The sequence below is a fragment of the Populus alba genome, chromosome 10 (assembly GCF_005239225.2).
Source record: "Populus alba chromosome 10, ASM523922v2, whole genome shotgun sequence".
Classification (NCBI taxonomy): domain Eukaryota; kingdom Viridiplantae; phylum Streptophyta; class Magnoliopsida; order Malpighiales; family Salicaceae; genus Populus; species Populus alba.
The window spans coordinates 14,234,502-14,247,843 of NC_133293.1; the positions used below are offsets into that span (position 1 = coordinate 14,234,502).

The following is a 13,342-nucleotide window of genomic DNA, read 5'->3' on the forward strand; positions in this document are numbered from 1 at the left end:
ATGAAAGCAAGATCAGTTTAATTTTCCTTAGCAACTGCCGCATCAGCTGGATTTATGATCGGGATTTTATCTCCGGTGGGTTGAAGATTATTAGAAAATAACATAAATTATATATTTTAATTTTTTTAAATTAAATTAATTTTTTAATATGATATTCAAAATCTTGATAATTAAGCGGTTATGAAGTTTGAATAATATTATTTTTATTTATTTAATAAAAATAAAATATAAGATTGCATGGCTCTTTGTAAATTTGAAATTTAAATAACTTTTACTTGAAAAAGATGTGTTAGATAATAATATAAATTATTTATATGGTATTAAACATTAGTATTCTCTGCTGCTAAATAGTAATAGGCAAAGTCGTGGAGAAAGATTGACAAGGAAGTGAGCCATTTTCACTGTTAAATCGTCCAATATAAAGTCTTCCTTATTGTGTTTAAGTTGAAATTGGTGTGATATTGTTGGTTTTACTTAGCTCTGTGACGCTATGGCATTGATAAATTTACCCTAAATATTGTTTGATAACGAGATATATCTAGAACATTTGGCTGATTGATATTCTCGAGATGCATGAAACTAAGTCATTCCGTGCAAATGTATACTGGGGCGAAGTCCAAAGGCTGTCCATAATTGCACAAATCTGAAATTATCTGCACTTGCAATGTCAATATTTGAATCCAAGACTCGGGTATACCTTAGATTATGTGTCAGGAAGGGTTGATTAACATAAAACAAAAGTTTTATTATTATCCATTTAAAACTTGATTAAAGAGTTAATCTAGAGGGAGAAACTTGATTAAGCGAGAAACAATTTATAAATTAAAAGGGTCAATCTGAATTTGACCCGGATCAATATAAATATAAAAATTATTATTATTATTATAGTTTTTAAATTTAACCTAGAAAACAAATAAAGCAAGGCCCAAGTTACGGATTGAGAAGGTCACCACGGTGTGATCAAGTCAACATATAAATAAAAATGATTATTAACATGGTTTTAAAATCTAACTCGAAAAAAGGTTCAAGACATGGGTCGGGTGAGTCATCCCAACTGATCTAAATTTGTTTTTAAGAGTAATCAAAATAACATTGTTTTAACCCTTTTTTTTTCAAAAAAAATCAATAGTTTTTTGACCGGTTCAGATAGAGTCAATTATTTTTTTATTTTTTCTTAAACTCTATATATTAAGAGTAATTTTTTATATTTTATGTTGTTTTGTTTACCATAACAAAACATGATATAAAAATAATTATTTTTTTATGTACATTATTATTAAATATAATTATGTGTGTGTATATATTATCTTGTCTCAATTGTTTCTATATTATTTTTTTATTTTATGTCCTGTACCAAACGCTACCATAATAGACCACATGCTTGCCAGATAAAAAGCCCCAGGGCACCACTGCCGAACACCTGGGACCAGTGCGGCAATGGCTAGACTTCTTATTTGTCTGTCATATATTTCGTTGCCCCAGACTCGGATAATGTTGTGCATGGGATCGATACTAGCACCATATACATTCGAATAATTGATTGATTGATTGATAAATACAGCGTCCCTTTTTATCATTGCATTTTTAATTTTCAGGCGCGTCGATGTCTTTCTAGATAATTATGTCAGGCTCCCAAATGAGACGGTAATCTAACATAATTCCCAGAAACTGTTGTCACACTCCGATGACCATACGAGCACAATTTCTATGTAGAGTTTTGTACGGCGTACATGGCAGTCTAGAATAGTTGACTAGTCCAAGTTTGATGGCAAGTCAAGGTCCAAGGATGAGAAGATAACCTTTCTTCCAGTTAACTATCAACACGTTCAATATTTTTGTCCCTATTGAATTTTGCAATAACTAACTATTATGTGAAAATATCAAATTAAAAAAAAAAAAATTACACGGTGAATAATGATGACAAAAATGTTTTAGCCTTCCGTTTTAGTTTTTTTTTTTTTTTAATTCCATGAACGAAAGCAAGCTATTTTCCTCCCGGCCTTGATAAAATTATGTAAAATGACGTAGGTATTAGCTCGGTAATCGTCCACTTACATGTTTAATTGGAATTAGTGATTCGGTAACCGTCCACTTGGTTGATTTCCATGCCCAACACAATGATCATTAGGTACTGCGTTCCTTCATTTCATTGTCTTTAATTTCCTTGATCGTTATCATCATCATTTATGGACGGGCCAAATCCTTGGGAAGGGAAAACCGATAATATGGTATTGTTTTAAAGACATAATTTATCCACAAATGGGTCAATTTTTATCAACTTGAAGAACAATTTAAGGGCTTTGACCGTATAAACACAAATAAAAATCATTTTAAAAAAATCAAGGACCAGAATATATACAATTCTGTCATCCACATTGGTGGACCTAATTAAAAATAAATTCGTCCAACATTTGGAATGAAACCTTACAAGAATATTATTCAAATCTGAGGGCTGCTGCTGCTGCTCTCCCTTGTCTCTTCTAAGATCCACCGTTGAACATAGACAATCATATGGAGTACTGCACAGATTAGTTGATTGCTTTCAGTTATTTACCAGTAGGCAAAGCCAAGAGCTTTCACCATCCCTAAACCCCACCTCCATCCACTGAACTTAAAACTTTCTATTGAAAACCCTAAATCTTAATTACCTTCGGGGATGTTGCTCGACGATCTGACAACAACCCTAGATCACGAGCAATCCAAAATTACTATGATTTTTTACCGTCTCTGTGTTTGAAATTGAAGTAATAATTGTTTTTTTTTTTTAAAAAAAAATTTAAAATAATAATTTTATTATTTTTAAAATTTATTTTTAACTTCAGCAAATCAAAATATATAAAAAACATCAAAAAAAATAATTAAAAAAAAATCAAAATTCTAATGAACAACATCTTAACTAGAATGACAAACAAACATTTCACCTCGCAAAGGGAATCGTCTTTTCGTGCGAGAGACCATTAAATTGGCATGATAGTTGCTCCTTCATTTTCTGTAACTTAAAACTGGTGTCAAGACTGGAGATGTTCTTTCCCATCGAAGAAAAAACTCTGCTATTACAAAGATGGTCTTCTATATATCCAGACCTAGCAGCCACCTTTCCAGCTTGGTTATAAACAATACAAGAACGATGGGTAATTTGAAGATTTTAGATCAACCCTCTCATGGGCTCCACGCCTTTCATTTCAAGTGGCATTCTAGAAGATCAGATATAAATTAATATATATCTTGAAATTACAACTCGGAGGTTGAATTATAGAACTTGGAAGCTTTTCAAGTTTTTTATAATAATGTAAACTACAGTCCTGATTCCGTTCAATTTAGATCTTTCTTTTAACCTTTGTCGTGCATTTACATTGAACTTGTTTGATTTGCCTCTTTAAACCAGATTCATTTTCACACAGCATAAGCAAGCCCACGACGAGGAATGATAATACACACACACACACACACACCCCTGTTGATCTCGTTATGATCTGTTTTCAACTAAAGAATCTCGGCTAGCATATGTTTTTTTTCCAAGTCAAAAGGAGAAATAAAATATAGATAAAATTTAAGAGGGGTAATTACCAAAAAAAAAAAAAAAAAAAAACACCGAAAGACAACATTATAGATTAAAATAGTGAAATTACTCTTTCACCACTCCCAAACAAAATCAATGAATTTATTACTAGAGGTAATTCGGTTTTTTCGCTTGGATCTATTGATCGTTATTATACTGACCGGGGATAAATTGGTATTCTTGTATTTTTTAATCAGCAAAATGACATAATTACTTTTAAAACAAAAAAAATATTAAATTGGCATCCAATAGCTTTTTTGTCTCTCATTTTTTTTAAATAGTTAAATGATTAAATTATTATTCAAAGCAAAAATTACTAAATTAGTGTTCCGGGGTTTTTTTTTCATCCTTTTTTTTTGTTATAGTCAAGTTGATAAAGAGACAATTTAGTGATTTGATAAATCTAAACATTATTTTAAAAAATAGTTAGTGCGTACATTGCACGTGTCAACGTGTAAAATGTGATCTCGATATTCAATTGGTATGTAAGGGGGCTTTGAAGGCCAGATGATGGTTTATAGGGTAGCATCCAAATTCTATTGGCGGCCATTTCATTCTTGGGCGGCACATGTGGCAAATAGACCTTCGGTCTGCTGTCAACAATCTTTCTTCTTATTTTTTTTTTCTCTTTGATTTCTATGTCTGACCCTCTGGATTTTCAAAGCAATCCTTCAATTTGCTTCTTTTTTTATATTTGTTTTTTTTATTATTTTGATTATTATTTATTTTATTTGAAATATTTTAATATTTTTCTCAATCTCATCTTCGATATTGAATTGGTTGGGAACTGAGCTTGTTTTATTGAGTCCAAGTCTAAGATTTTACAAGTTATGAATTTGAAAGATCAATCAAAGTTTAGGAGATTCACCCGAGTTTACTTAATTCTCCCCTTTTTTAAGCTTGTTTTTTTTTTTTTTTCCAGTTTCATCATCATTTATTAATTGGAGATTAGGCTCCACTATTATTTTTATTTGATTTCTATAGAATTTTTTCATCAATTTTGAAAATAAATTTGGTTATCTCGTCTTTTTATTTGTCGGTTTTTTATTAAATCTTGTTTTTTTTAAAAAAATTTTATTTTTAAATTAAATTAAAGTAATTGATTAAACATAGATGTGGGATGTCCACTTCATGATATTATGCTTGTTTTGTTTTTTAGATTGCTGCTCCTACAACCTGTGTTGCTTCTTTTAGCATCGCTGAGCATCTTAGCGATGGTGTTAAAAGTTAAAATCATCTTTGTGAGTTATTTTTTGGTAGTGAGGTGACGTTAATGGTAGAGCGAAATTAAATATCTAATAAGCTTGTTTTTTCTCCTTTCAATAATGATATTTACAATTTATTTTTTATAATTAATTAATATTGATTTTTTTTGCTTTTTTTTATTGTCAATGTTTATTAAATTCAATTAAATTAATGATTGAGATCTTAACTTTTTTTTTAAAAAAAAAACAATTAGCATGGTCTGAATATCTACCTTTTTATCATGAAAAAAATTAATTCGATGACGCGGCGCGAGTCCCCAAAATATTGACCATCATTATAGTGTAAACAAAATATTCGTGGCAGTAATTCCTTAATTAGAAAATCCTGGCAACTGATTAAAAAAAGAAAAATTGACCCCCGCCTGCTTCTGTCGCCGTCATGACGGCGCCATCTGGCAATCCAAAGTCCAAACAAGACCATGGCCCAAAACGTTCAATAAAGAAGCACACACCTAACGGTTTGTGTTATCATTAAAATTAAAACTCGAGGTTTATTCTTAATCCGCATTTAATTATTTTTCTCTCTCGGTATGTTTTCTTTTTTCTTCCAGACTCGATAGATAATTAAATTAATTTACCTTCATTATCTCTTGCTGTCTTTTTTCCTGTCCCCTAGGTCGAGGCCCTGAGCTAAAATCTCAAATGTTTTTGGATCAATTTATACGTCAATCAATATCAATTTTTTATTTTTTTTATTCGATTTCAAAGAAGCACTCCTGCGTAACTTGGTATATTTAAATAATTTCTTTTGAATATAAATAATAATAAAAAAAAACAATCTCATTAACCATTTATCAACTCTTAAATGTAAAATTACGAATAATGATCTAAGAAGAAAATGCTACTCTCAAAGTAAGTATCAAAATCTTTTATTTAAAAATATATTGCGATTATTTTTTGAAGTATACTTAAAATATATATCTTTTTTTATTTTTTAAAAATTAATTTTTATATCAACATATTAAAATAATCTAAAAATACTTAAAAAGTTATTAATTTAAAATAAAAAATAAAATTTTTTAAAATTTCTTCCAAATTATTAAAAAAAAACAAAAACAAACACGCCTAAGAATTTGAAAATGCCATATTTATGAAGGAAGCACTGTTCCCGTCATTCACCATCAACTCTAGAAACAGTTATTAATCAATCAATCTTACAGATCTTATGCAAGGCTTCCCTTCTAGAAGTACTCGCGTCACCGTAATAAAATTACCTTCCAATAAATAATAATAATAATAATGAAAACAAATGCCGCAGAGTCTTCAAAATCTCAAAGCCGTCAGTCCTCGCATTGACGGTGCTAAATTTCCATGGAAAGCATTTTGACAAATTCGTACATCTAGAAGGAGCGTGTTTTCACAATTAATATAATATTTCATAACAAGAAGATTTGCTTTTCTTTTCTGGGGTTAAACAAGGGTATTTCCTGATTACTTTTCATTTATCTATATAATAAAAAAAAAACAGAAAAGTGAAGTATTTTTTTTTTTTTATAAACCATCATGTAAAGAATATTTCAACAATGAAGATATTTTAAAGTTAGTTTTCAGCTATCAAGACTAAATCTTTTTCGATGAAATTCTAAATAAACTATTTATGTCTTAATGTACTCAAGAAAATATTTTCTTGAAACTTTGAATGCCAGAAAAAAAAACATCTTTCTTTATAATCTAACTAAAACCTTAAAAAAAACTATAAAAAATAATCTTAAATTCATTTGAAAATGACTTTAAAAATAAGTTTAGTATAAAATCAATACTTTTAATAATCTTGAATATGAATATATCATTATAAAAAAAACACAAAATAAAATAAATAAAACAAATGCACTTTCAATTCCCACTTTTCTAAAAGCACCTGTTTGACATCGCAATCATAAATGAAAGTATTTCTTAAGAAAGGGAGAATAATAAATGAAAGAAAGTGAAGAATCGAAGCAGCAGGGGGGTAGCCAGACAATTAACTATTTTCTTTTTTTCGAAGAAAAAAGGTAACAGAGAGTTAAATGAGAAGATAAAAAACGAAAGGTAAAAAAAGAAAGAGGGATCTAATAATTGAACCAAAGTCCACGTTCAAAGCGTACAAGATGCGCCATCTCCCTTCTTCGTTTTCCTGCTGCTTTCCTTCTCCAAGAAAAAATAACAGAAAAAATCCAATGAAGGACTATCTTAATTTAATCAAAAATACCAGTTCAATGTAAGACTGCCATCATACACGTTGACATTTTGCTTCACTATCTATTTATAAGGAGAATGTTTTGTTTGAGGACATAATCCTGCTATACCTTTGTGTCCTTCAGAGTAAACCACCCTTGTACTCTCTTGCCTTTGTGTTCTTGTTCAAAGGTAGAGATTACATTTAATAATTCACATGATCATAGCTTCCCTTGTACTCTCTGCTTTTGTCTAATCCTCTGTCAATTTTCCTCGAAGTTCTTTGCCTTTCCCTTCTTTTCTTGTTCCATTTTGATGCTTGGGTTTTTGGGTTCTTGAATTTTTAGCTTTTAGGGTTGAATCACATCTGGGGTTGGATAGTACTGTGAATTCTGCATCGGGGTATTCCTGTTTTCATTCAAAGGAGCTGCATTTTTAGCATTTTTAAGTATAAAGCCAAAAGGTTCTGGTGTTTGTTAGAGAAAGAGAGACATGGCTGGTGGTGGTAAGAGGAAGAGGTTGAGTCTGAGCAAACTGTACTCGTTTGCATGTGGAAAGACATCTTTAAAGGATGATCAGTCCCGGATGGGGGCAGCTGGGTTTTCCAGGGTAGTTCACTGCAATGAACCAGACTGTATTGAGGCCAAGATTAGAAGATATAGTGGCAACTATGTTAGTACTACAAAGTACAATGTTGCTACTTTCTTGCCCAAATCATTGTTTGAGCAGTTCAGAAGAGTGGCTAACTTCTATTTCTTGGTTGTGGGTATCTTGGCTTTCACCCCTCTTGCACCTTACACAGCTGTCAGTGCTATTTTCCCCCTTATTGTTGTTGTTGGAGCTACCATGGTTAAAGAAGGCATTGAAGATTGGAAGAGAGCTCAGCAGGTATGGTTTTAATTTTTTATTTGTTTGCTCAGATTGGATATGTTTATTGATTATGGTTTGATGTGTTTGTAATATCTTCTTGACTTGTTCTCTTAAAGTTAAGTTTCAAATTACTCTTCTGATTGAATGGTATTCATATGATTTGATGATGAAATTTTGGGATTATTTTTTTACTTTTATTTGATTTTTTTCATGTTATTTGCTTGGACATATCTGGGAAATATTTTGCATAGAAGTTTAATAAGGCTTTAGATGACACCGATAAACAAAATGAAAGATCAGAACTTTAACTCATTTTTACTGATTCATGCATCTTATCCTAGACTTTGTGTAACTTGTAAGAAATAGTGAAACATCAGATACAGGATGAGCCTTCTGCTCTCTCCTAGGGTAATTTGTGCTACACTAGTTAGCATCGAAACTCCTGTTCCCAAGAAACAGGACCATACAAATTGCAGTCCTGTTGATATTGTATATGTTTTACCTGCAACTTCTAAAATGCTTCCATGTTCTCGTGCATGCTATCAGAGATGTCTGAGTGGCAAATGATAAGTATGCTTGACCATCCATCCTCTATTGAAATTTCTCATATCTGATTTGTACTCTTTTCTTTCGGAATGGATTCTCAGGATATTGAGATGAACAATAGAAAAACTAGAGTGCACCAGGGTGATGGAACTTTCAAATCCACTGGATGGAAGAATCTGAGGGTGGGTGACATAGTAAAGGTGAAGAAGGATGAATACTTTCCAGCAGACCTCCTCTTGCTTTCATCAACTTTTGAAGATGGAATCTGCTATGTTGAGACCATGAATCTAGATGGAGAGACAAATTTGAAACTGAAACAGGCATTGGAGGCAACAGCATTCATGCACGAGGACTCTTACTATAGGGATTTCAAGGCTCTTATCAAATGTGAAGACCCAAATACAAATTTGTACTCCTTCGTTGGCACTCTGGACTTTGAACAGAACCTGTATCCCCTCTCTCCTCAACGGCTTCTCCTCAGAGACTCCAAACTCAGAAATACAGAGTATATATATGGGGCAGTTATCTTCACTGGACATGACACAAAGGTTATGCAAAATTCTACAGCTCCCCCTTCAAAGAGAAGCAAATTTGAGAAGCAGATGGATAAAATTGTTTACTTCTTATTCTTTGTTCTATTTATGATGGCATTTATTGGATCTCTTGTTTTTGGAGTTGCAACTGACAATGACTTGGATGGACAGAGGATGAAAAGGTGGTATCTCAAACCAGATGAGTCTACTGTTTACTTTGACCCTAAAAGAGTGGTCTTGGCATCAATTTGTCACTTTCTGACAGCTCTCATGTTGTACAATTACTTCATCCCAATCTCCTTGTACGTGTCAATTGAAGTCGTCAAAGTTTTTCAGAGCAGTTTCATCAACAACGATATCAATTTGTACTATGAGCCATCTGACAGGCCAGCACATTCTCGCACCTCAAATTTGAATGAGGAACTTGGGCAAGTGGACACGATACTTTCTGACAAGACCGGAACATTGACCTGCAATTCCATGGAGTTCATCAAGTGTTCTGTCGCGGGGACTGCTTATGGCCATGGGGTTACAGAGGCTGAGCGGGGAATGGCTGTGAGAGAAGGTGAAAGTGTGAATGGTTGGGACCAGAGCAAGGATTCTTCCACTACAAAACCGCACATTAAAGGTTTTAATTTTAAAGATGAAAGGATTATGGATGGGAACTGGGTCCATGAACCCCAAGCTAACATCATTGAAAAATTTTTCCTCTTGTTGGCAATCTGTCACACTGCCATACCTGATGTGGATGAAGAAACGGGGAAGATTTCATACGAAGCTGAATCACCAGACGAAGCAGCATTTGTGATTGCTGCAAGAGAAATTGGTTTTGAATTCTACAAAAGGACTCAAACAAGCGTTGCAGTGCGTGAGTACAATCCAAAGACTGGGAAGAAAGTTGAAAGGGTGTATACAGTTCTGAATGTTTTGGAGTTTAACAGTGCAAGAAAGCGGATGTCTGTGATAGTAAGAAATGAGGAGGGGAAACTGCTATTACTTTGTAAAGGTGCTGACAGGTTTGTGATCAACTACCTTGAAACCCTTGAAATTGGAAAATTCCTTGTCTTTTAACCTATTGCTTATTAATTAAATCTAACCTGTATCATATGCAGTGTCATGTTTGAAAGGCTTGCTAAGAGTGGTAGGGGGTTTGAAGAGGAGACCAAGAATCATGTGAATGACTATGCTGATTCTGGCCTGAGGACCCTAATACTTGCCTATCGTGAACTTGATGAACAAGAATACAAAATTTTTAACCAGAAATTCACCGAGGCTAAGAATTCAGTTAGTGCAGATCGGGAAACATTGATTGATGACATGGCAGAGAAGATCGAGAGGAATCTAGTTCTTCTTGGCGCAACTGCTGTTGAGGATAAACTCCAAGAAGGGGTGAGTAAGAGTAAGAAAACCTAAAATGTTCTAAAATAAACCGGCCTTTCTAGAGATCTTGAATTTTTTGTTCTTATACTGTGTACCCATTAGGTTCCTGCCTGCATAGACAAACTTGCTCAAGCTGGAATTAAGATGTGGGTTTTGACTGGAGACAAAATGGAGACTGCCATAAACATTGGGTATGTTTTTTTTGAAAAAGAGTGTGTGTATTGACACTTTTAAGATGGGTGGACATTTCATATTATACGTGGAGTTATCTGACTTAAAATTTTGAATATGCAGCTTCTCCTGTTGTTTGCTTAGACAAGGAATGAAGCAGATCATAATCAATTTGGAGAATCCAGAGATCCTGTCATTGGAAAAAACAGGAAACAAGGATGCCATTGCTAAGGTAAAGACTGCTTTAATTCATCAAAGATTTCAGTCCACTTCAGGTTATTTACTTGTGATTTATTTTCCTTTTCTCCTGGTGTCATCTCGGTTTGGAGAAAGGGTGTTGAAGTCAAAGATGCACCTTAATTGTTATGAATCTATATGTGATATTGATGGTATATACATTCATTTTCCAGGCATCAAAGGAAAGTGTTCTTCGTCAAATAACTGATGGAATGGCCCTGCTTACTGGACCAAGTGGAACTGCTGAGACATTTGCATTGATAATTGATGGAAAATCACTCGCTTACGCATTAGAGGATGACATGAAGCATTTGTTTCTAGATCTTGCTATGAGTTGTGCATCTGTCATTTGTTGCCGTTCATCACCAAAACAGAAAGCACTGGTGGGTTATTACTCTTAGTTTTTCACTGCTGTAGGTGCATATGTGTTATTAGATAGTAAAGACTTTCTTCTGTACACTTCTCTTGAAAGAATAATTGTTTTAAATGGTAAAATACAGGTTACGAGACTAGTCAAATCTGGAACCGGGAAAACAACATTAGCAATTGGTGATGGTGCCAATGACGTGGGTATGCTTCAAGAAGCAGATATTGGAGTTGGAATCAGTGGTGTTGAAGGAATGCAGGTCTCTTCCACAGAACAGCTTACATCTCAATTAATTGTTGTAAATATTTCTCTACTTGATTGTAATTCTCACCACCTGTTAACCCTATTTTATGCTTGTTTTCAACTCAGGCTGCCATGGCAAGTGATGTTGCAATTGCTCAGTTTCGGTATTTGGAGCGTTTACTACTTGTACATGGGCATTGGTGTTACAGGAGGCTCTCATCTATGGTAAGGTCATTCATATGTTTGGATTTGGACATGGCTTAATATTTCAGTATGGGCCTTAAATTGACGTCAATGATTATTGATGAATGTGAAATGCCATCATGAGTTTTCACCTTTTCATGATTATACTGATATATATATTTTTTTTTCATATGCAGATATGCTATTTCTTCTACAAGAACATTGCCTTTGGTTTCTCCATTTGGCTATATGAGGCTTATACATCATTTTCTGCACAGTCTGTATACAGTGATTGGTTTTTGTCATTTTATAATGTCTTCTTCACGGCTCTTCCAGTTGCCGCTTTGGGTATCTTTGAACAAGATGTATCTGCTGCAAGCTGTCTCAAGGTATCTCACTCACTCACTTAGCAGACTCAATTATGGTCATTAGATGGTTTGTAAAGCAAAGTAAACATCTTGGCCAAATTTTGATCATTTTTTGACTTATTTCATATTTCAGTATCCTCTACTATACCAAGAAGGCGTGAAAAATCTCCTCTTTGGCTGGCGCCGAGTACTTCATTGGCTGGGTAACGGGTTCTATACTGCACTAGTCGTTTTCTTCTTCTGCTCAACTGCACTGCAGCACCAAGCCTTCAACCGTGATGGAAAAACTGTTGGGATGGATGTTTTAGGAGGAACCATGTATACTTGCATCGTGTGGGCTGTGAACTTGCAGATGGCATTGACTGTTTGCTACTTCACCAAAATACAGCGTGGCCTAATTATATATTGTCTTTGTATGTTGTACCTTTTCTTCTTGGCATTTGGGTCGCTGTCTCCGTCGATGTCTACAACTGCCTACAAACTCTTTACAGAAGCCCTTGCCCCGGCTGCTTCTTACTGGTTTACAATCATATTTGTGATAATCGCAGCACTGTTGCCCTTCTATGCATATTCAGCAATTGAAACAAGGTTCTTTCCCATGTACCACCAGATGATACAAAGGTTAGAGAGTGGGAGACATGAAGATGATCCTGAGTATTGTGATATGATGCGACAAAAGTTATTGCAGCCACCAACATCAGTAGGTTTTTCAGCACGGTTGGCAGCACGAGCTAATAAGTTAAGGCGTAAGAATAAGAATCAGCCACAATAATAGCTGATTGTTCCTGGAGGGCATCTGTCAACATTTCTGGGTTGTCCCTACTGTATACGACTTAATGAGGCTTCTACTTTACCAGAAGGTGATTTTTTATAAAAGCATCGTTCAGCTGTACCATATGTGGAACAGGAGACTTATGCCAAAAGGAATTTAAATTTTGTTTGTTGTAAAAGAAATGTATTTTTTATACCAACTTGTATTATTATTACAATGTATTTAGGACACCATTGAATTTGTCGTAGATTTGGATTGTATTTGTTGTTTACAAGAATAAACTCTCTTCTTTTTCTTATTGTAACTTGTAGTTCTATTGAGTTTATTATTTTTTATTACTTCTTAATAAAATTGGATTCTTGTTAATTTACTATTGAGAATTTTCGTTTTCTTGTCTTCGCTTCCCTATGCTAGATGAATTTGTTGAATATCCTGAAGCACACAACGGATATCTAGCTTGTAACTGCAGTAAAATGTTAAAACAGCAGGCGGCCAAACGCCCTCTCATTCTTAGCTGAACATTCATTGATTGGAACTTGAAATTCTCGGCTATAATGTTCTTTCTCTTTTCCTTTTTGGTACTCTTGGCCATAACGTTGTTTCCTTGGCAGAATAAATGTCAATATAATTGTTTGTTCTTTACCTGGGAAACACCAGAGAGGGAACTGATAAGTGAACTTCCTTATCGTCCTGG

At 33.8% G+C, this 13,342-nt stretch overlaps 1 protein-coding gene across 1 annotated transcript; it reads left to right on the forward strand.

Annotated features, from left to right (window-relative positions):
- Positions 1–6,910: 6,910 nt before the first annotated feature.
- Positions 6,911–12,687, forward strand: LOC118047362 (putative phospholipid-transporting ATPase 9). The gene is made up of 10 exons (XM_035056645.2): positions 6,911–7,866; positions 8,496–9,943; positions 10,040–10,316; positions 10,410–10,498; positions 10,602–10,710; positions 10,889–11,098; positions 11,216–11,341; positions 11,452–11,550; positions 11,706–11,897; positions 12,010–12,687. Exons 1-10 carry the CDS (start codon positions 7,471–7,473, stop codon positions 12,646–12,648), a joined length of 3,585 nt encoding a protein of 1,194 aa, XP_034912536.1. The 5' UTR covers positions 6,911–7,470; the 3' UTR covers positions 12,649–12,687.
- Positions 12,688–13,342: the final 655 nt, after the last annotated feature.